We start from the raw sequence: 24,236 nt of genomic DNA on the forward strand, positions 1-24,236 counted from the left end.
TAGCGAAGATATTAAATAATACTGGACCTAGGACAGATCTTTGTGAAGTCCTACATGATACTTTATCTCAACTAGACATTGAGCCACTGAGGACTACTCATTGAGTATGGTGATACAACTAGTTACGTATCCACCAGCCTACAGTCCCAAACCAGGCCTTATGCTGGTGGTCACTGCAGGGCCTGGTAAAAGAAGGTAGCCTTCTCCTCATCCAACGGGGCCATTTTCTACCTACAGCTCTGCACATCAGTCCCAGGAAGCATTTCCTCCTCCCCTTTTAGGCAGATGTGCCAGGAAATAAACTTTTCTGCAAGCTCTCCCTAACCATCTAGAGAATATGAAGGCATCAGGTCTGTTGCAGTGTTCACAGTGTGGCTGATGATATTAGAAGGAACCAGCCGTATCATTCATAATCTAATAAATATCTTCCCATTCCCCCTTCTCAGTGGAGAACAAGTTGATGACGATTTTTCCACCAATATAGACTGACAAGGGAATACAAATGGAGATTCAGATTTCCAAGACTGCCAGCAGCCACAGCTCTTTAGTTCATTTACATCCGACTAGGTCTTGCAAAGGAAGTCCACGTGGGCACAGAGACACACTGGTGCTTGCTTGTATGCTGCACAATTGAGGCCTGTATTTCCTGAACTTCAACATAACATCCCATTCTTGAACTTCAACACAACTTTGAGTGTGTCAGGAGCTGAGCAAATGAAACAGACCAGGAGGAATTTCATTAGTCCAATTTTTATTCAAATGTAAGTATTGAAAACTATAATGAGATTTTTTTGTCTGAAAGAATTACATGAGTTTCAATTGAGACCATTACTCAAGCTGTTTGTTGAATGGACTGAAATCCATAAAGTAAATTACTTCATAAGATACTTGGTCCTTCACATCCATGCAAAAACAAAAAAACAAAAACAAAACAAACATCATGGGTTTAAAGAGTCAACCAACTGATTGCAATATTCTGTTACACATCATATTTAACAAGTCCGTTTTAGAAAAACAAACTATACGTCCAGAAAAATTCTTCCACTCTTCCATAATTCCTAAAGCACTGTATACATAAATATACAAATTAATGTGCTCAACATTTCTTTATTGCCATTCAAAGGAAAATAAAATAATTTATAATCCCATAAGCAAAGGTAGGGGCAGGAAAGATTAATGAATGCACTTTGCTCATTTCCAAATATATGTTCCCAGACAATATATTTTTGAGTAATAGCATTTCCTAACAGATATGTCATGTCTGTCCCACTTTGTCTCTTGCTGTTGCATCAAGGGGGTAACTGTCATGACTAGGGGTCTACCCAAGTCACAGGGGGACTTACCAATTTCCATGGGTTGATCACAGTGTAAAGATCACAGTCCGCAGCAGCCCTGCTCCTTGGCAGTGATAGGTCCCAGGGAGATGGCGAGGGGGCGGCCGCCATCTTGACTGCTGGTTCTCCCTCAGTGCTGATTGGTGGAGAGGCCCCAGCAGAGGAGGATAGATGAGGGGCAGCAGCCATCTTGTATGCTGCCCTTCATGCCATCCCACCAGCCACTGCCTTCCCCTCCCAGCAGCGAGGACCTCCGACTCCATTGGGGAGCCAACGTTTAATTTTTATTGGGGGGTGGGGGGGGGGTGTAGGGAGTTGATTTGGTAGACAATCCTGGATTTCACAATCTCTGCAAAATCCATGAAACCGTAAGTTAAGTAGGTCCCTAGTCATGACATTGCACAATTTTCAGTACGAACCCCGCCCCGCCCCAGCTTAATAATGAGATGCGTTAAGACATTAAGCTATCGTTATTGTTTAATGAGTAGACACTGCACATAGCTGAATGTTAAAGATCTTGGTCTCCCAATAATGCAAACAAAATACCTAAACTCACCTTTCATGGTGCTTTCAAGTAATGTTGCCCCAAGTGACTTCACGGTGAATACAAAACTCTATAAAATCTACAGAGAAAAAGTATCCACATAACCTAAAATAAACTGAATTTATCTATCAAGTGCAAATGGAAAAATACAGACCCGACACAAACATCCTTAAAGAAGACTCATTGAGACAACACACCTTCCATGTTGAAAGTGACTCTAATTTGCTCATTAATGTTGTAAGCATATCATTGCATAACCATTTTTACAAACACAGCTGTGTTGTTCTCTCAACATACTTCATTCACAGAAGGGGATCTCCCTCTCAAACCACACAAGCCACTTTAGGGGCCCCATCCTGCAATGTTCTGGTGCACAGAAATCCCACAAGTTCTCCTAAAAAAACAAGTTACATGATTGGGCCCTTCAATTATTAGACGTTTAAGAGGAGAATTGTGGAAATTCTGGGTCAACACTGGGCTTGTAAGAGGAACAAGGAATAGTCTACAGAACTTACTTCAGTTACTAGATATGCTTTTAGTATCGTTGACTGTGGGCTTTATACCATTCCCTTATAATGCACTGCAGTATTCTGCTCAGATGCAAGACAGCCTAAAAATGAGACTGACGACAAACAGCCTGGCTTGATGCCCAAACTAAGTAAAAAGCAAAGACTAAAGGAAGAGCAAAAAAAAAAAAATCAAGAAAATATAAAATTAGAGATTTAAAAATATCCACTATTCTAAGATGCAAAATCATTTTAAATTCATGATGTTGAACCCAAACATGGGCCTTTAATATGTTAGAATTAACACAAGAGCAAAGAGAATATCCCACCTTAATTACAACATTACAATTTCTCGTGCAGAAAACATACAAATTCACACGCACAGCACAGCCGGTGAAAACGGCATTGGAACGTCATAATCAGAGATGGAACTTAAGAGAAATGTCCTCAAGAACAATAAAAAGCAATTCAGAGAGTCTTTAAAATTATTTTATAAAAAATATTTACACTAAAATTTATTAGCTCTAAAGATACATTTTCAGTCCTAGAAAAAGGCAATCTTTAAGGGATCTGGCTCAGGTGCTCAGAATTAATCATACAAACATTAGACCACACAACAAAAGGAAAACAAATCCAAAAGCATTTGATGGGGAAAGTACAGCTGGTTCGTCCTGTGTTACATTTGTTAATATTGCATAGCTGAAAAATGAGGTCACTTGACTTGCATAACACTGCAACTTCCGAGAAGGAAGGAAAGAAATGTGCTGTTTACTATCAATAAGGAAAGGCTTTTCCCCAGACCAGCTGTGCTGGTTCCAGCCACATCCAGGAAGTGCACAGGTCCACTGGTTTTCTTTTAGGCCACATGTGTGTGTAAATATCAGTTTACAATAACAGGAAGACACCAAAACCCCCGAAGATGAATGCACCTCACTCTCTTTTTCCTCTCCTTTGTTATAAATCCATGAAAGTGCACTGTCACTAATCAAAATGCACTGGCTGTTTTGGTACCTGGAGCAGACAGACGATAACTTACTACAGCTTATACTGATCTGGTCAGACTCTCCAAAACAGAGCATGATGGTTGCCTAATAGCTTTTCTGAGATGACACACAGATGGTTCAAGTGCTTTTGTAAGCGCCCACGCAACAGGATCTTACTTATGCCATAGATAAGAAACGCCCTAGGACCTGCTCCACAGCATGATGAAGCCAATGGAAAGATTCCCCATCAGCTTCAGTGCCTTTTGGATAAAGCTCATAGTGGGTAAGTTAGCGGGTCAAAGCACAGTAGTAGAGAAACAGCCAGTAGAACCAATATCGGTATTATTTTCAGTGCTCTTTCAGCCTGCAGGGGACAGGTGTTAGCTGTACTTTCCTAGTTCACTTCCAGGACCCTGGATCCAGTCCACAGCAGCAGCTCAGCTGCTGTCATCGGTCCTGTCATTCTAGCGGACAGTTCACTCTGAGGCTAAAAGGGAAAGACAAGCAGATGCTATTTAACATTCCACAGAGGGGCTCACAGTCTCCCTGTGGAGCATGAAGTAGCAAAGGTATGTGCTGCTCCCCCCGCCCCCAAAATCAACAGGACTTGGCCACATGTAGCCACGTTGCAGGAACGCTGAAATGTGAATTTAAACTCAGCCTGTTTAAAAAAAAAAGAATACGCTTCCCACTGAATCCCCATCTCACTAACAACCTGAGCTGGCATATTTTTATCATCCTTTTCAAAGAAGGTTTCAAAGGGTTTTTCTATTCCCCTGTTGATGTTTAAGAGCATTTTCAGCCACACAAATATTAAGAGCTCATCTACATGGGGAAAATGACTGAGAACCATAACCATGCTGCCATGACTGGAAAGCAACAGTCTACGTAAGTCAGGTATCCAGGTTGTAGCCGTATTGGTCTAATAAAAGATATCACCTCTACCACGAGTTCTGATTCCATGGTCTACATAAGACACTCTCATTCAGCCAGTCAGTTTTTCCCAGTGTTAACAAGCCCTGACCGATTCCAGAAAGAAAACCTGGTGACACTGCCTCTGCCTGAAGTCCTGTAAAACACACAAAGTTAAACAAATCTGAAAAACAGAGGATGGATTTCTGTGCTACCTTCTCTTAGCTAAACTCTCCTTTAGTGTTACTTTTAATGCCAGTAAATACAGAGGGGGTGCATCAAGATCACCAGGAACGAGCACCAGGACTCTCAGAAATGCAATTTTCAAGTTGATTATTCTATAAACAGAAAGCAGGCATGAAGGATTCTGGGTACGGACAAGTAACACACAGGTCCACATTTCACTTAATTAAATAACCTCTTACTCATTGTGAGAGTGATCTTATTTGATCCCATCAACTATTTTGTATGGGTGGAAGAACACATTTAAAAACAGGGAAGATTTAAAATAAGAACAAAGATAACAAAGAATAAGATCTCCACATTCTGGAACCATTAAGACAACGTAGGCATTTTATCTTGGTTATTAATCACTTCTTGAGTGGCAGAGGGCATGTGGCTGGATATTGGCAAGACACATCAATGGCTCATTAAGAAATACACTTTCAACTTCTCTTACGAAATGGCATTGAAATGCTGGACGCAGCTAAAACGGGGCTTTCTGCACAGCCACCAATATGCATGAAATATATGGGGAAAGATTTCTTCTGTTATTTTCAATTCATACCATATTTCGGGGGAGTAATTAGCCCTCTAGAGCCATAGGTTTCCGTGGGGTTTGCCTTCGGTGACTGAAGTATGGCACCTTCACCCCTGAGAAGGGCACTGTCCTGCATGCCCTATTATATTTATAAACTGGCATTCACAACTGGCAAGTCTGTGACTAGTGTAGGAATCACATGCCGTGTGCCCCAATCATATCACAGATCTTCTGGGGATGCACACAGTAGTCCAGTGGCACATAGGTACGCATGACTGAGACAAACACAAGCAAAAGCACCCCGGTTCCAGTACTGTTCTGCTGACTGCTTTTGAGGATTGGCGATTAGAAGATTTCACTGTCAGTAGTACGTTCACCCTGGAAGTGCAGTCAGTAAATAGATCAATGGATCAGGTATATAACGTATCAGTAGTTAAGAAATCCAATATATTCATTTTTACTCACGTGCCCTAAACTAGCATTTTGTTTCACACAAGAAATTCATTTTCTCCAATATCAGTTTAAGCACAAGGTTTATCTCAGGATTCTGGCTGTTCAGGAAATAGTCGATTGCACCAATGATAATAAGCAATATCGCGTGTCTAGCATGAATCATGTTCTCAGCCAGATTTTCACATGGCTATGCTATCCACTGCAGAGCAGCTGATGTTCTTAATGTATTCCTTGTGAGGCTAGGAGCTGAATAGCAACAAGGTGGGTCAAGTCAGGGGTCCGTCATTTTCCCAGGAACACGCAGCAGACTTCACTCCACTTCTGCTCCTTGAGTCTGTGTCACAATGGTTTATGAATCACAGCCACACCTGTTGCAAGAGTGGACAAAGAGACATTAAACTATCTTGGGAGCAACTTCTGCAAAACCAAAGTGCAAAAGCAGGAGTACAGAAAGAAAGTCAGCTTGCACAATCCTGTGAAGATTTCCTCTTCAATGGAATCCATTAAAAAAAAAAAAAAGAGACCAAGCAGTCAGGGAGCAAAACTGTCTTGTTAATGGATGCTCCCTGAGTTAGTAGTGGCTGCTGTGAACTCATCTGGGAGCCAGAAGGCCCTGAGTTCCCAGTTCTTCCACTGGTCTGTTTACCTGCATAACTTCTTCCAGTGCTCATATTGGTTGGCAATAATGTCCACTTATCAGTGACAGGGTTATAATATTCCACTGAGGCCAAATTGCAAGAACCATCATCTCCTCCAACCACATAGAGAAGCCCATTCACTGCACACACACCTAGAAACAGAAGAGACACTCAGTTGAACTCTACACAATTTACCATACACAGACCTCATTGTTTTGCATTAGAAGTACCTACGCATCAAGTCTTTCATGTTAATTATTCTCAGGCAAGACCATGCCCTAACGATCAAGAAAAAAATTAAGGTACAGACAGAATACTCAGTGGTTACCTGCATTTCGCCTACACATATTCATATCAGCCACTTGCTTCCAGGTGTTTGCTCCTGGATCATAAACCTCCACGCTCTTCCTCACCAAGGGACCGTCATGCCCTCCAGTAGCATATAACAATCCACTAAGAACGCCAACACCTGCCAAACAGAGCGTGGTTTGGTTCAGACACGTGGCACAGATACAGTATTAATGGGTAGGCCTTATATTTTTAGGCCTACCCAATGCTCTAGGCCAGGCATGACCACATACTGATTAAGAGGTGGTCAGCCTCATGGACAAAACCCTTTCTGCAACTCTTACTGTAATTTATACCAGCACAATGGAGAGCAAGTTCTGATGCTACACTAACCATCTTAAGAGAAACTCTGATAAATGGGCACAAATTTAATTAATGACATAACCTGCCCTACGTAAGAATATCTCAATGGGATTGTCAAGTTTTTCAAGCCTGTTTTTCCCCCACTGTCAAAAAAAGCCAAATGTTTAAGTAGTAGTTTAAAGAATTACAGGAGGAAAGTAAAAAAAAAAAAAAAAAAAAAAAAGAAAGGTGTGGAAATGCTAAACAGCCCTTCTCTAAAACCATCTGATCACCCTTGTTTAGCAATGCAAGATACCTCAAGTGCAAAGACAGGACCTTCCAAGGAATGGAACTGTTGACCCTGCACAGAAAGATCAGCTGCCAGCCTGCATCTTTATTTTAGGTCTCAGAGTTACAAATGAAGCTAAACAGCAGCTCTCCACAACACACAGGAGCACTTGTGTCTTACCTACACAAGATGGCAGCATTGAGCCAAGAATGCTGGAAGTATTGAACTTCATGTTTGATGCATGGAGTTCAATGTTATATTGATAGTTATATTTTCACTTTCTATAATTAGCAAATTCCACTAATGAGAGAATTCCATTTCCTATTTCAATCACTATGTCTTGCCTCACCACACACCCAGCTGAGAAACACTTGCAGACAACTGAGAGCAAGTTCAAGTATCAGACTGCACTCCTTCCTCTGTACTCCATATCAGAAGCACTTGGAAAGTAAAACTCATGCCAAAGTCTGTTTTACTGGATAAACTTCCTTGAAAGCAGAAACTCGTAGCCAGAACTGCTAAACACAGGGACTGTTTCACTGCATTGTAGCGTGAGGCCAACAATGAGGGAAGTTTGTTCCATTTTCCAAGAACACTGGATGGGATTGGCTGAAGTACCATACACAGAATGCCATGTCTTTCTTTGTATTAGTATCTCATTTAGTAATAAAGGCACACCCCACAGGAAGGGGTTAGTTTGGGGGCCTTGTGAATTTAGAGGATTAAGAGGAGGGTGGACACAACACCTGCTCACACAGTTTCACTACATCGAGGTAGTGAATGTCTCGTACCAGTATGGCAATGAACTTGTACCCTTCATCCACATCCTTTTACAACGTGCCAAAGCTTTATTACCCAGCTCTTCCAGTTGAGGAATCAGGCACAGAGGATGGATGACTTGCCTACAGCCCAACAGCAGATGAGGAGTAATCGAGGATGACACGCAAGCTTTCCATTCCCTGTTTTACACAAACCTCCAGCCTATAAGCCTCCACTCTGGCCAGCCAAAGGGCATTAAAAAAAAAAGCGAGCTGAGTCTAAATAAAAGTTGCCTGAACTCAGTTTTAGGTCATTTAGGTTTCTTAACATTGCTATTCAAACCAGATGTGAACTTTACTTTGTGAGGGCTGGGGTTAAGGAAATCATGAGAACTGTTGGCAACTTCCATGCCTTGATGATCTTAACTGAGAGGGCAGGAGGTTGGAATAAAAATCTTCAATTCTCAATTCCATCCCCCCAAGAGGTCGCTTCCAAATGCTTCAGAGCATCAAGAAAAGCATCATTTAAATGTGTGTCATTACCTGCACCACTGCGCCGTGTGCTCATGTCAGCCACGTAGGTCCATTCATTTGTGGCAGGATTATACTGCTCTACAGTACTAAGGCACTGCCGTGATGCTCCATCATAACCCCCCACAGCATATAGCTTCCCTGGAAGAAATGACACAGGATACAGCTGTATCAATGACTTCCATTACCATTGTGCCCAAAGGTCCCAACCAAGACTGAGGCCCCCCACAATAGGTACAATACAGACATACCAAATAGCTGTGCATTGCTTTGGGGGTGAAGGGAAATCTTCATAAACCATCTAGAACTCATATACAACCCAAGCACACACCTGATAGGCAAACTCCTTCCATAAATGTATTTCTTCATAATGGATTAAACATGTTACATATTCAACTTAGGTCTCACCCACTTTTGTAACTGCCAACAGCTATCCAAATCTGTCCTGGATTACAGCCAGTCTCAAATGGTGCCACTCAAGCAACAGGCTACTTAACTCCCATTCTCACCAAGGCACCAGGCCTTGCAACAGACCCAGATGCAAGGTTTGTCCTCCCATCAATACAGACCACATCAGCCAGGAGTTGGTCCTGGGACTGGTTTTGTTCAATATCTTCACCAAAGACCTGGAAGATGGGATGGAGTAAACCCTCAGCAAGTTTGCAGGTGACAACAAGCTGGGGGGAGTAGTAAAGGCACTGGAGAGTAAGGCTAGGATTCAGAGAAACTTTGACAAATTGGAAGATTAGACTAAAAGAAATCTCATGAGGTTCAAAAGGACAAGTGTCAAGTCCTGCACTTAGCATGGAACAATCCCATGCACCAGTACAGGCTGGGGACTGACTGGCTAAGCAGCAACTCTGCAGAAAAGGACCTGGAGAGGTCACAGTGGACCATAAGCTGAATATGAGCCAACAGTGTGCCCTTGTGGTGAAGAAGGCAAATAGCATATTGAGCTGCATTAGTAGGAGTGTTGCCAGAGAAGTGATTATTCCCCTCTACTCCGCACTGATGAGGCTATATCTGGAGTACTGTGCCCCAGCGGGGTCCCTCTAAGCTGTGCAGTGTGCATGGCCATGCAGGCACGCCTGGCAGCACGGCAGGAGCATGCCTGCACAGCCGCACAAGCCACATAGCTTAGAGGGAACGCTGCTGCGTTCAGTTTTGGGTCCCCCCACTGCAGAAAGGATGTGGACAAATTGGAGAGAGTCCAGTGGAAAGCAACAAAAATGGTTAGGGAAGTGGGATATATGAGTTCTGGGCTTATTTAGTCTGGAGAAGAGAAGCCTGAGGGGGGATTTAATGGCAGCCTTCAGCTACCTGAAGGGGGGTTCCAAAGTGGATGGAGCTGGATTGTTCTCAGTGGGGGCAAATGATAAAACAGGGAGCAATGGGCTCAAGTTGCAGCAAAGAAAGTTTAGGTTAGATATTAGGAAGAACTTTTTCACTATGAGAGTAGTAAGGCAGTGGAACAGGTTATCTAGCGAGGTGGTAGAATCTCCATCCTGGGGGGTTTTTAAGACCTGGCTAGACAAAGCCTTGGCTGGGATGATCTAGTCAGGGATGATCCTGCTTTGAGCAGGAGGTTGGACCAGATGCGACCTCCTGAGGTCCCTTCCAACCTTAATTTTCTATGATTTTATGGTCACTGGACTGAATATCATTTCATAGGTATTCGAGCTGGAAGGGACCTTGGAAGATCATCGAGTCCAGCCCCCCGCCCGAAGGGCAGGAAGTCAACTGGGGTCATAGGATCCCAGTAAGATAAGCATCCAATTTGCTCTTGAAGGTGTTCAAGGTAGGTGCTTGAATCACCTCTAATGGCAGGCTATTCCAGACTTTGGGGGCTCAGACAGTAAAAAAATTCTTCCTTATGTCCAGCCTGAAACTGTCTTGCAGTAGTTTAAAACAGTTCGACCTCATCATCTCTTGGGGCGCTCTGGTGAACAAACGTTCCCCCAGATACTGGTGGTCACCCCTGATAAACTTATAGGTGGCCATCAGATCACCCCTGAGCCTGCGCTTTTCCAGGCTAAAGAGCCCCAGGGCTCTCAGCCTGTCGCCATAAGGTCTGTTTTCTTGACCTCTGATCATGCGCGTGGCTCTTCTCTGGACTCTCTCAAGCTTCTCCACATCCTTTTTGAATTGTGGAGCCCAAAACTGGACGCAGTACTCCATCTGCAGCCTCACCAAGGCCGAGTACAAGGGGAGAATGACGTCCTGGGATTTGCTTGAGAAGCATCTATGGATGCAAGCCAGCATTTTGGTCGCTTTACTAGCCGCAGCATCGCATTGCAGGCTCATGTTCATCTTGTGGTCAGTCATGACCCCCAAGTCTCTTTCTTCTGTAGTGCTAGCCAGCGTAGCACTGCCGAGCCTATAAGGATGCTGCAGGTTTTTCCTCCCAAGGTGGAGAACCCTGCATTTTTCAGTGTTAAACACTATCAGGTTCTTGTCCGCCCATTTGCTGAGCCTGTCCAGGTCAGCCTGGATCGCCCTCCTGTCTTCTAGTGTGGATGCTTTGCCCCAAAGTTTGGTGTCATCAGTGAACTTGGCCAGTCCGCTTCTGACTCCAATGTCCACATCATTAATGAAGATGCTGAGTTGCATTAGTAGGAGAATTATGAATTCTCATGAATTAGAAAATCCAAGGCTCATTCACCTGCACCTCTACCAGCGTCATATGCACCATCACCTGCTTACAGTGCCCCTCTACTGTCTACACTGGACAGTCAGCGATCCCTATGCGAAAGAAGGAACAAACACCAATCTGACATCAGTTCTAGAAAGATGCACAGGCCTGTGGCAGAACACTTTCACCTCCCTGGACACTCCCTCGCTGACCTCAGAGTAGCCATTCTCAGAACACAGAACTTTACAAACGAAGTTGAACACAATGCAAAACTATGGAAGAAGAAATCACTCAGAGACTGGACTGTGCTAAGTATGCTCTAAACAGAGGCTACAGATCCTTATCCATTACCTAGATTAGCTTTTGTAACTCCTTTGTCCCTATGAGTTTATTACTTGTTTGCCTCTTCAGCACTGTTCCAGCTCCCTGCTCTCCCTCCCCCGACCCTCTCTTCCCTCTCTTCAATTTTGCATTCAAATGACTCTCTCTCTTGGGCATGTCCTTTTGCATCCAAAGAAGCTCCTGCATCTTGCATCTGATGAAGTGAGCTTGGGCTCCCAAAAGCTTATGCTATGCACCTCTGATCCAGTTAGTCTATAAAGTGTAAATCTACTCTGCCTTTTATCCATAATTCACAAGCACATTATTAAGGCACTGCTTGTTAAAGCAATTCCATAGAGATGCATATTTTAGCAGCTCCCCACCACTTACTGAGAAACTCCAAATTTCATGTCCCTCCCACTCCCTTCTATCCCTGCATGTAGATCAAACCAACCTATATTCAACCTTAGGAACTGGAATTTATAACATACTGCAGCTAACTCCACCAACCAGTGCACAAGGGAAATTACTATCACTGCCGCAATTAGAGCTGCATTAAAACATTTCCACTTAGATCAGAAGCGATTAGGCAAACCACAAAATGGAAAAAACTTCGTGTTCTAAAATGGCTGTTCCCTGGATCCTCAGCAATGTTGAACAAAGTCAACCCACTGACATTGGGCACTGGATCTCAGGAGCTTCATATTTACATGTTTCTATCAATGGTTGTTCCGTTTACTGGATCTGCCCCTTCCATTCCCTTTGCCTACACCACCCCTGAGTTGACACTGTACTGAAATTTGCTACCGTTGGTTCCCCGTTTGCTCACAAAATAGGATGGGCACATACCACGTTCACATATCAATCTGATGTCAATCACCTTAGGATCATGTGGGCAAACTGCTGATGAACTGTCCACCCAAAGGGATTACGAACTTAATTGTTCCCAGTCGCAGTCTGGAGGAATGAGTTTTACCTTCCTCCAACTGCCATGTTCCCTCACAACACTTATTGCTGATCACCACCCACAAACGATCATTCTTGCACTGGCCAGAGATACGTTTCCACGAAGAGCCCCTGCCTCAATGGATTCAGGAGAGAGTCAGGCGCTAAGCCCAGGGTCAATAAGAGGATCTTGTGTCGCACACAACAGATGGCAGCATCGGCAGCACTCCAACCCAAGAGAAGCGCATTGAAAAGCTGCAATGATCCGGTGATGTTAGAAATCTTTGCATGTTAACACTTCACAGTGCAGTGACGGGCCTGGCTTGTCCCTGCATTCAACTAGCTACGTGTTAATCTGTAGACTGCCTGGAGAAGAGCTTTGCCCGCCTTGCTGAAGGCCCACCTGGGATTATCCATGTGTTTGAAGCAGTAACAGCCTTGTGGCCAAAACGGCCAGGTCTTACCCTCCACAACTCCCACTCCAACGCTGCTTCTCCTTGTGTTCATGGGAGCCACAAAAAACCACTCATTGGTTTTATAGCTGTAGGCCTCTACGGATGCCAGACCTAGAGAAAACAGGAATGCACAAGTTTACTAATTAAAAAAAGATTAGCATTACACCTTTTCTCTCCTATTTCCCCTATGAGCTGAACTAAAATCTCCTGAGGTTCTCTATTTCCTCTGCAACTGCAAAAACCACGTGGCACAATTATATAGCTCTTTTGCCTCCAGGCAAGAAAATGCAAGTTAAGAGCAGAGCAGTCCAAAGGAGCAAGAATCTCTGGCCCCATGAATTTTCCTTTCCACAGTGGCACAGCTTCAACGGCAAAATGGAAAGTGCTCCCAGGCCAGCCTGGCCCAGCTTGGCGGTAACAGCACTCTCCAGGGAGGTGATAGACCTCCTTGGTGGAAAAGGATCTTAAACCCACGTCTTCCCCTTCCTGGCCAAGTGCTATTACACAAGAGACCAGTACCATCACTGCCACCACCACCTCCTCCTCCTGTTCCAGGGGTGCTTACAAATACAAAAGCATGAGGCAATCATCTGGCCACAAAGGGATGCCGTGCACATCCAACTCCAAGACTGAGGCTTAACCTTGAATCCCAGTCTCACAGCAGTGTCTAACTCAGGGCTGCAGCTAAGCTCCTAAATCCAAGAGAGACATGAGATTTCAGACACATCTCTCTCTTTGGTATTCACTGTTGCTGACTTAGGTGTTCCTTGACTCTTGCTTTTGTGAGCCCAGATCCCACGCACTCAACTTTCCCCATTCACTGAATGGCCACCCAATTTGGGTTTGTGGATTCCACTCCTGTACCCAGGCACCTGAGGCTTAGTGAGGCAACCCTGAGTACCCCAAGTCCTTTTATAGATGCAGATTTTTGGGAACAGAGAAACAGTGCAATATCCCTTCACTGGATTGCCTGGCTTTTCCTAAGTAACATACCAGTACTTCCATCAAACCCGCCCACAGCATAAAGAAGGTCATTCAGCACAGCTGCTCCCAAAGTGCTTCGTCTTTCCTGCATGCTGGCGATGGATGTCCACTGGTCTTTCACACCATCGTACACGTCTACAGTTCGCACTCTTAAAGAACCGTTAAAGCCCCCAACAGCATAAACATTGCCTGCCATGAACACCACTCCTGTTAGAAAGAGAAGGCAGACTTCAGATCTGAGACTTAACTGGTGGCTTGGAAGAGAGACATTACTGGATCCCTTGCTTAGCATTTGTAACAGCAAAGGGTGAAGAGAACATGTTCAAACCTTTAGCAATTTTTTACTGGGAATAAAGGCAGAACATAGGTTTTGTAGAGCAAAACAGCAAAGCACATAACACTCAGAATGTTAACTTTCAGGATATTTGCTAATTCCCAGGGAGATGGGGGCCTTGAAGTGGAGGGCATGAGTAGATTCACAGTACAACCTAGGCCAAATTATTCAGAAGGAGCAATGAGTTGTAAGCCATGCACCTCGCTTCTCCTGGGATAAATCCCTTCACCAAACTGCAGTCTTAAAGGTAGTTTCTCACTGAAAAACCAGCAGGGAAAGCCAGGTCATCGTTGGATGGCCAAACCAAGCTGGATGGGGGAAAGGCAGAGAAGGGAGCGGGAAGGGGAAATGAGGCACAGAGGTGGGAATAGTAGTTATATATGGCAAGTGGAGGCCAAGGTGGTATCGCATGGGATATTCTTCTGCATCTTAGTGGAAGGAAAGGGAAAAAGGCAGAGCTGCCTGTGGACAAAGTCATAGAAAGCAAACGTACTCCTGTGTCTCTTCATGGATGTAGTGGGAAAGCAAGAGAGGCTACTGCAAGAGCTCTGGTTACCTGCCCTGCATCTCCGGGAGGGAAGCTCAGCTACCTGATCCCATCGCTCCTCCTCGAAATCGTAGCACTCCACGCTCCGAATGGCTTTGGGCGCCTGCCCACCAACCACGATCATCACCTAGGAGGGAAATAACCAGAGCAAGAAAAGCCTCTGAGATCAGGGCACCGTTTCACAGCAAGGTGCATTCTGCAAAAAGAAAACTACTCTCAATGGCTCAGCAAGAGATACATAGCTGCCTATGGGATGTGAGGGCAGAAAAAGGGAGAGAAGACTTTCCAAGTCACAAATGGGAATTGGGACCCAGCGGGCACTGCTCCTCTGGGGAGGGCTTCCAGAGGGCCCAATCTGGCAGGAATGCACTTTTTGGACTGAAACAGCTTGTTGCATCACGTTCGTATCCCACAAACAAAGCTGACTCTTGGGCTGCTGCTCAGCTTAATATATTCTAGGTGGTCAACAAGCAGCTCTTCCACTTACCTTAGGATGCTCCTACCCTGTCGACTTGACTGACACCCCAGGGGTTCAGCTGGGATTCTACCACACTAAGGACAGCCCAGTGTTTTCTGCATTCTCCTATGCTTTTCCTTCACCAGTTGTTCCTGGATCTTCTAACCAGTTGGGATGCACCCACCCTCCACAGCCACGCTTACTAGCACCGCTCATCATCCACCAACCACTCTTGTTCAGCACAGGACAGAGCTTCAAAATGACACTTAAGGAAAGAGAGGAAAGGAAGTAGTTTCTCTCAATTAATTGAGAAATCGCCGCCGCAGGGGATGGATCTAGGCCTGCATTCATCCCCTGCAGCGAGGACCACTCTGCTAGGCTCTCCTCACTAAAATAGAGGAGCTGAAGGAAAACTCCCCCAAAAGAAAGCATATAAAAACAATGGAAATTACTGGCTTTCAAGCAAGGATTAATCTGATGCACACTCTTGGATAAACCTCTTGCAGATCATCTGAGGGCGAGCCATTAAAATGGTTTTCCTGAATTTATTCCCTATTTTTAACCTAAACCAAGACCAGGCTGCTTAGCTCAACAGCCTTTTGGGATATGCACCTTCCCATACACCTTTAAAATGCAGCATTAGCATCCTTCCATCCGACTACACTGCACTGGTACTTGTCTTCACAGACTCAAAGCAGTCCTAACAGTCACACTGCTGTTTGTTTCTCATTTTCACAGATATGCTAAAATAATTACTGCTGCTAAGCATTTCAACTGGGGTGCCACCTGCACTGGAGACTACACAGAGATCACGGAGACCATGTAAAGGCATGGCGTACTGGTTTGGGGATGGACTGCTTAGGGAACAACACACAGAGGGTATCAGCTTCTCAGAGAACAAATTTGTACACAGGGTCAAACAGATAAGCTCCCCATGGTTCATATCTGGAAGACAATTAATCTACTTTGAGAATTTACTGTCTACAAAAGCCTTGTTAATAACTTTGCTGACAGTTTGCTGTCCAACATCATGTTAAGCAGCCTTTATATTTTGACAGAAGGGAAGCATTTTTCTTTGTCATCTTTCTCTGGCTGAAGGAAAGACCAGAGCTGTGCACAGCTCCCATGTCAACATGGAGAATCGCCAAAGTTGTTTTATTTCTGCTGCATCTACTTTTAGCAGCTGCTTAGAGTCTATTAAAATTCATTTCAGATGGGGGAGTTGTGCATGTCTGTGCCATTTGGGGCTTTTCACTGCTTCATTTGTTGCCATCCAGGTCCCTTGCTATGCAAATGAAACAAGGAGAGCTAAACATTGCAGCCTGCCTCAGTTGACAGGGTCCTCAAACAACATGGAGTCCTATGAACCTCTGTCTTCAGCTTGCCATTCCCAAATTCAACTCAGAGACCATAAAGGAGCCTGCAGAACCTTTCTGGTAGTCCGCTGGTTCTCAACACATTTGTTTCTAACAGGTGCAGCCTGAAACAGCAGCAGCCATACTGGGTCAGAGCAAGGGCTCATCCCATCCAGTATTCTGTCTCTGAGAGTGTGGCCAGGACCAGAAGGCCCCACAGAAGTTACAGAGAGCTGTGGAGTAGAGTACACTTACCCAAAAGGCAAGTTTCTTCATAACTTTTATCAGGTAGCAATCAGCTTTTCCTCCAACACAGCAGTGTTTCAGTGGATCTACTGCTGCTCCAATTAGCCAAATAAGCATCTCCCCCTGTTCTTTCCCTTGAATTTCACTTAGTTCATTATTGGTCTCTGATTCCCAGTATCAGTGCTAGCACCTTTTTAAGAGAAGCTTGATATTGGTTACCCTCAATTCTTCCAGTGCCATCACCAATTTTAATCACATTGAGGAGTAGAGAGCCTTTGTGCTACTGAGGCAACACCAAGTGGTCGCACACGCTCTGCTGGGGATTCTCGTGGCATGGGGAGTCTTGTACGTGTGTAGTTGTCAGGTTGCCCTTAATGGGAGCAGGCCTGAGCAGAACAACAGGAAGTGCAATACCATTAAGGGCCAGGAGGAAGAAGCCTGACAGCACGCGAGCCCCATTCATTCGAAACAAGTAGATGCCTCAAACGATGTAGCTCTTTCATGCTGTATTTTCCCTCCAAAGTTTTACTAGTTTCAAAGAGAACAGAGCTTACCTTTGGCAGGCTAATTGGAGTCCTTGGCTTTGTCCTAGGATTCTTTATCAACTGCCTTTGATCCAGAGGAAGCAAGTGGTATTTCATGGCCTCAATAAGGAAGTCTTTGCACGTGTTGTTGTTCTTGATCAAAGCTTCTTCTTCAACTGTCTAGGAAAACCGACAAAGATCATTTTACCTAATATACTTGACTGGGCGTTTCTACTGCATTCACGAGTGTTGTAGGAAGTGTAGGAAAGAGATTGGAAGCTATCAGAGTAATAGCGAGAGGGATACAGAATAGCAGCAGCATCTGTGGACAGAATTCCAGCTGTTCGGGAAGGGTTTGCAGTGCCAAATCAGGTGATCTGCATTCATTTCCAACTTCACTTTCCCAGTGGATCCTTTATACTGATCTTTACCTGTGGCTAAATCAAAAGCAGCCTCCAAACAAGGGAGAGCTTTCATCTACCTGCTACAAACCTAATCCCACCTGCAGAAAAGCAAAGGCTTTCCTTAAGGAGGAGAAATCCCTTTGCACTAGGAATACCCGGATCAAGTACAAGAATTGCTGTTGTTCCCCATTATAGTGGCTCATAGCTGGGATGGCTGGAATGGTGCCCCTCGTAGGAAAGGCAATCCTGCCTCTTGGTCACAGGCTGCTCCACCCACACTGTACACAAACAGCTGGGCTCTATGCAACATGGAGGATTTTTCTTGGTTTTGCTTCAAAAGGCCTAACCAACTGTATCTTGCATTATTATTCTCTTCTTCTGGTGGCTGTGCCCCACCTTCTGACACTAGAGTCACCCTTTAACTGAGCAGTCATGTCTGGGGCTTTGCAGATTTGGTTCCCAGTGGAACTGGAATTGTAGGCGTGGGTTCTGGGTTTGTTTCAGTTGAATTTATTTAATTCACAAAAATGCACCAGTCATAGGACAGAGGTGGTCAAACAGCATGCAGGTCACAAAACAAAGATAGTCAAAAGGCAGGATGCAAAAAGACAATCCCCTCCTCTAGGAATCTCAGCCCAACGCCAGAATTCACAAGGAGGAGTTCTGCCTCAAGAACCAGCTTTAATCAGATACCAAGGCAGACACAAAACTTTGCCACACAGACACACGCATGCACAACTCCTCTCCCCACCACCCATATTTGCTTGAACAAGAACTTGCAAAACTATTTAACAGTACCACCCAGTGACAACTGATATACTGCGATGCATAAAATCGGGAAGCAAATATTCCTGAGAGTCTCTATCCAAGATCTGCAAGTCCTCCATGAGCGTCTTTTACTCAGAATCTGGCCTTTAGTCTCAGATTTAAACAGGAAAATGAACACTTCAGTCACAATGCAAAACTTCCAAGTTTACAGCACTTTTCACAGACACATCCTAGCTCTTTGCACAGGCTAAGATAACACAGAGAACATCGGGGGAGAAAGACTTTCCACTGTGACACCTACTTTTTAGATTTCATTAATGAGAAGGTGTATATGACCATGAAACGTATGAACTCTGGCCCTTAGCCCATAAACACAGATATATTTAGTCCCCACCTCAAGCAGCAAAGGAGCAGGAGCACGGGTAAAGGAGCCGTGGTTAGTTCCGAGGCAAGGAATTTTTTTAACGTATTTACCTGCACAAGATAGTCTCGGGGTAGAAGGGGCAGACGAACATGTTCCATTAACTTAGCCATATGCTCTAAACGAGATTCCTTCTCATAATTTATCCAAGAAATAACAGCTTCAAAGACCTAGAGAGAGAAAGAGAATATAACTAACTTCAGAAAAAAGAACATGCCTTCTTAGCCATTATCAAAGCCAAAAGTTTAGCGGTCTAAACATCAGGTTCATAGCGACTAAGGAAAGAAAGGAGGAACGAGGCATAAGGGGTGCCCACAGACGTGAGGGGGCACCTGCTCTGACGTGTTGTAATTAGGATGTTTCAGCAGCCTCAGTGTCTCGTGTATTCAGCATCCCCATGCTTCAAAATGGTAGCGGGAATGCTTTAACTAAAGCTCCTTTGACGAGCATCCCCGCTGCCATTTTGAAGTACAGGATGCTGAATACATGAGTCACTGCAGGCACTTTAATTAGAGTGGTTCTCAGGAACCGCTTTAATTAAAGCACTCCCCCCACCCCCACCCCCACAGCATGCGTAAAGATACCCAAGAGTTGTAGCAGGCAATTATACAGAGATAAAGCAGCACAATACTGCACCTATACCAAGTACTGGCAACACATTATCCTAAAACACTAATCACATCATGTCAAGAAAACTGGTCCACACCTCATTCTTCAGATGAGCAAGAGGGCTCTCTAAATTAGTGTTTCTCTACCTGTGGGTCGTGACCCAAAAATGGGTCACAAAAATATAGGAAAGTGTTGAGAACAAACTTTAAAAATGGATTCTCCTTTAAAAGGAGACTAATGTAGGAAACTGTGGCTTTTCCCTTGCAGGCTGGCAGAGTTCCAGCCTGCAAGGGGCTGCTTGGGGCCCCCCATGCCCCACACACCCACCACCTGCCCCCCGCACTGGGGGGCTAGGACCTGGGGGCAGAAGGCAGCAGGTCGGGAGTGAGAGGCACTGGGTCGGGACTGGCCATCGGTGTTTACAAATGGGTCCTGGTACAAAAAAGGTTGACAACCACTGCTCTCTAAATGAAGCCGGTCACCAGTAAACAACACTGCGGCATTAGTTATGGGCAGGCAGCCAAGGAACATAATTAGCCTTTTGACATTCTTGCTGGACAATATTTGGAAAAATAACCCCTGGGATTTACTCATTTGTAATACATGCAAGATTGCACAGAATACCCATCACAAATGTTTCAGAGTCACACACTAAGGCAGCGCTTAAGATTGTATTAAGTCACTTCACCCACTCCTTCCAAAAATGGAAAACCACTACAGGGCATGCTCATAACACATCCAGTAAAATCCCTATTATTTAGAGTGCAGCTCCAGCTTTTAAATTTCACACTCCTCTGCACTGCCTCATTTAAAAGTTGGCAGCTACAAATACCCAGATGCTACAAGAAAGGCCAGGTTTCAGGAGGGAAGCAAGGGTGGACTGGGAACTATGTGAGGAAGCCTCGCCTGAACAGACTTCCAGCTTTGTTTCCAGATCGAACAAGTTCAGATAAGCATCCAAACTTCTGGCCCATGACAGACTGTAAATAGACAGCTTCCTACAACAGCAGCCACAGCGGAGATTATCACACGATAAGCAATGGCAGGCAGAAGAGTCCTTTACGGGACCCTTGAATGAAGATGCACGCTGCAATAGATAAGAAAAAAATATATATATACCAACTCTTGTGCAGGGAGTGGTGTTTGAACATCCAAGAGGTGTTTCCTCCATGGACACTGCTCAGAAGTGAGTTACCAACTAAAGGGCCCATCCACAACCCTCGGGGGGGGGGGGGGTAGGGGGGAGGTGTCGGGGTCAGGTCATAACCACAACCCTACTGAAGAGAGGCCCTAAAACTGATCCTGAAATTTCAAAGGCAGAGAAAACCTGTATAAATCAGGAAAAGACCCAGGACAATCCAAGATACAACCCACACCCCTGCAAAAAGGGAGACAATGAATTTCCATGTTCCCACTGAGCCAGAATCATGAAGTTATGCGCTTAATTGATATGCAGACAAAATATCCCAGGGCTGACCTTCCCAGCAGCGGCTATTAAAATATCCATCTATCTTATGAAACTTTTAAGACCCAATCTCTTACATCCAGAAATTTACTCAGTTGTTCCATCAAGAGAAGCACACACTTGTTCATCGGGTCCAATGGAGGGAGCAGCAGGCCGCAGGCTTGCGGGTAGACTCGGAGGTGACTCCATCCATTCCACATGGTGGTGCTCCCAAGGCTTTCAGGGCGGCCAGCCAGTCCAGGGCCTGATCCCACTTCCGGGGCCTGGGCACGGGCAGGGTCAGCCCTGCCCCACTCTGGCCCAGAAGGCCAAGCAGCCTACGGCACCTGGGATTCCCAGGCGGTTTCCCATCCAGGTACTAGCCTGGCCCGGGACTGCTTAGGTCCCAAGATCAGATGGGATCAGGCGCACTCAGTCCGGTCTGGCCATAGGCGGGTGGGAAAGGTAAGGCAGGGGGGAAGGAGGCAGGGAGAGCAAGGGGAACGGGTGGCTTGTCAGCTTCCTGTAGGCATGAGTGGGTTGACAGTGTGCCCGAGAAACCACCCCGCCCCGCCGCGGCGAGGCCCGGGCTGACCCGGCGTCCAAAAAGGCTCCCATGGCAAGGCCAGGATGCACCTGGGGCCTGCCCTGCGATTGCCGGGGTGGACGGGGTGTCCGGAGCAGCCGCCTGCCCAGGTCCGGGGTGACCTGGCCCTGGAAGGGCCTGCCACTGAAATGCGTGGGTTGACATGGTGCTGCAGGAGCTGCCTGCCCAGGCCCCGGTTGACCTGTTGCCCGGCTGGCCTGCCAGTGCAATGCCCGGGTTGACCGGGTGCTGCAGGAGCCGCCTGCCCCGGCCCGGGTTGACCGGGTGCCCAGCCGGCCTGCCGGTGCAATGCTTGGGTTGACATGGTGCTGCAAGAGCCGCCTGCCCAGGCCCGGGTATTCTTATAGGCTCAGCAGTGCTACACTGGCTAGCGCTACAGAAAAGAGACTTGGGGGTCATCATTGACCACAAGATGAACACGAGCCTGCAATGCGATGCCGCGGCTAGTAAAGCAACCAAAACGCTGGCTTGCATCCATAGCTGCTTCTCAAGTAAATCCCAGGACATCATTTTCCCATTGTACTCAGCCTTGGTGAGGTCACAGCTGGAGTACTGCATCCAGTTTTGGGCTCCACAATTCAAAAAGGATGTGGAGAAGCTTGAGAGAGTCCAGAGAAGAGCCACATGCATGATCAGAGGTCAAGAAAACAGACCTTACGACAACAGACTGAGAGCCCTGGGGCTCTTTAGCCTGGAAAAGCGCAGGCTCAGGGGTGATCTGATGGCCACCTATAAGTTTATCAGGGGTGACCATCAGTATCTGGGGGAACATTTGTTCACCAGAGTGCCCCAAGGGATGACGAGGTCGAATGGTTACAAACAACTGCAAGACCGTTTCAGGCTGGACATAAGGAAGAATTTCTTTACTGTCTGAGCTCCCAAAGTCTAGAATAGCTTGCCATTGGAGGTGGTTCAAGCACCTACCTTGAACACCTTCAAGAGAAAATTTGATGCTTATCTTGCTGGGATCCTATGACTCCAGCTGACTTCCTGCCCCTTGGGCAGGGGGCTGGACTCAATGATCTTCCAAGGTCCCTTCCAGCCCTAATGTCTATGAAATCTATGAAATGAGGTGCCCTCAGCTTCAACTCAACCCTTCCCAGGTCACCAAATGGTTCATCTGATTTGCCAACAATCATTTCTTCTGGGAGGCCGTTGTGTTAAGTCCAAAAACTCCACTCCAGAAAAATTAAGGTAAAATGTGAAGGCACCCAATTATCAGATTTGAGTCTAAAATTTCCGAAGGCAAAAATCTATGCAACAGGTGCTGATGTCAGCCATCCAGTCCCTTTCCCACAGAGTTAGCTGCCACTGTGACAGAGATTAGAGGAGCCTTTTCAATGTTTTGGCTGAGTTACCCCTTTAAAAAAAAAAACAAACATCATCATGCATAAGCAGCAGCCTCGTTTCCACTCCTACAAATGTTCTTGCTGAACTATTTGGAATTCCTGAAGCAGCAAGGATGGTTTAAGCATGGCAGCAGGGAGCTCTGAAAGCAAACCACGCACAAAAACAAAACAGATCACTATGCTCACGTCTTTAAGGGTTTAAAAAAAAACAAAACAAAAAAAAAAAAACCTCCCCCCCAAAAGTCATAACTTTCTGCATTTTTTAAGATGCTCAAGTAAAAAAATGGGAACGGGCTCAGCTTTGTAATGACCAGCACTGATGGAATGCATAGAGAGTTTAACAATTATAAAATATCTTTTCCAGCAACATCTTTTCTATGTAGTGAGCTACATGGTGACCACTAAGTTAACATACATTTATCCTATGGGTCAAGATGACTGTGGGCCAAGGCAGCTCATCAACTAGAGTTTTGTAGTCTGTGGAGTTGTGTCACGTAATAATGCGATTTCCAGGTAAGCAGATGTCCGTAAGGAGCACCCCTTTTGGTGTCTCAACAAGAGGTAAAAGAATGACCATGCATGGGAAACTGAACTGGTCTCAAACCACCTGAAAAAAGGTTGTGCAGTGCGAGGGAAGTTTATGCTGATGTTATCCATGCTGCAGCTGCTCTGTGGATAAAAGGAAAGATTCCTATTCTGGCATTGTTCACCAGCTCTAAATTCAGTTTTAAAGAGACGAAGAAATACCTTTGTCCAAACGTCCATCCTCTTTATTTAAAGAGCTGTCAGTTATTTGTACATCTGTTTCCATTATTCTGAAAAGCGGTAATTTCTCCCATACCCTGATCAGTCTCCACTTCTCTATTTCAGTGGAAGCTCCTGCTCAGCATCCAGTGCAGTCTCGGTGCCTTCGTGACAGAATCCAGGGTTTATGAAGCCCGTGCAAGACTGAACTTCTGGGCTGTGCCTCTATTTTGCTAGATGTTCATTACAAAACTGAACTTCATTCCTAGGGAGGAAGCTCTAACGGAGGTTTAGATCACTTTCCCTGGATGCAGGGTCTCTCTGGTGTGTAGCTACAAAATTCAGTCATCGCGTGGGTAGATGGCTAATGAACTGTGGACTGGATGGCTAGTGAAGCCGTTAGACAAGGCTGGACTGTCACCTCCACACACACCATCTCAGACAAGGCCAAGTGAGCCTGGAGGTTTTCCCAACTTGCCCTAACACAGCAATTTCCAAATTTTATGCAGGCTTACACTGATTTCAGTGGGTTTGTGTAGGGGAAAACTCCTTGGAGAACAGGGTTCATTCCCCTGGATTACACTGTGTTAAAGTTCAATGGTGGATCCCTTCAGCAAAGCCGCAGGTGACCCTGGGTTCAAGCGACCTAGTCTCTGGCTCAGCTCCCTCCCAAGTCTGTACAATGGAAGTAAAAATCACTTCTTCCTTCCCACAACGATACGCAAAAGCAACAAGGGGCTCCGATGCTACAG

At 45.5% G+C, this 24,236-nt stretch overlaps 1 protein-coding gene and 1 pseudogene across 3 annotated transcripts in view; both read right to left on the reverse strand.

Moving 5' to 3' along the window:
• Positions 1 to 734: 734 nt before the first annotated feature.
• The window catches only part of KLHL3 (kelch like family member 3), a 59,486-nt gene continuing 35,984 nt past the window's right edge, over positions 735 to 24,236 (reverse strand). For all 3 annotated transcript variants that reach the window (XM_019478431.2, XM_006277619.4, XM_019478432.2), the window contains 9 exons: positions 18,785 to 18,901; positions 17,169 to 17,318; positions 14,566 to 14,683; positions 13,685 to 13,882; positions 12,701 to 12,802; positions 8,351 to 8,479; positions 6,459 to 6,599; positions 6,139 to 6,282; positions 735 to 5,860 (listed from right to left, as the gene is read on the reverse strand). In XM_019478431.2, coding sequence (XP_019333976.2) covers positions 5,832 to 5,860; positions 6,139 to 6,282; positions 6,459 to 6,599; positions 8,351 to 8,479; positions 12,701 to 12,802; positions 13,685 to 13,882; positions 14,566 to 14,683; positions 17,169 to 17,318; positions 18,785 to 18,901 — 1,128 coding nt within the window. In that variant the 3' untranslated portion in view covers positions 735 to 5,831. The remainder of the gene's footprint in view (positions 5,861 to 6,138; positions 6,283 to 6,458; positions 6,600 to 8,350; positions 8,480 to 12,700; positions 12,803 to 13,684; positions 13,883 to 14,565; positions 14,684 to 17,168; positions 17,319 to 18,784; positions 18,902 to 24,236) is intronic.
• Positions 21,120 to 21,238, reverse strand: LOC132243426 (5S ribosomal RNA; annotated as a pseudogene).

The sequence above is a fragment of the Alligator mississippiensis genome, chromosome 9 (genome assembly GCF_030867095.1).
Source record: "Alligator mississippiensis isolate rAllMis1 chromosome 9, rAllMis1, whole genome shotgun sequence".
Classification (NCBI taxonomy): Eukaryota; Metazoa; Chordata; order Crocodylia; family Alligatoridae; genus Alligator; species Alligator mississippiensis.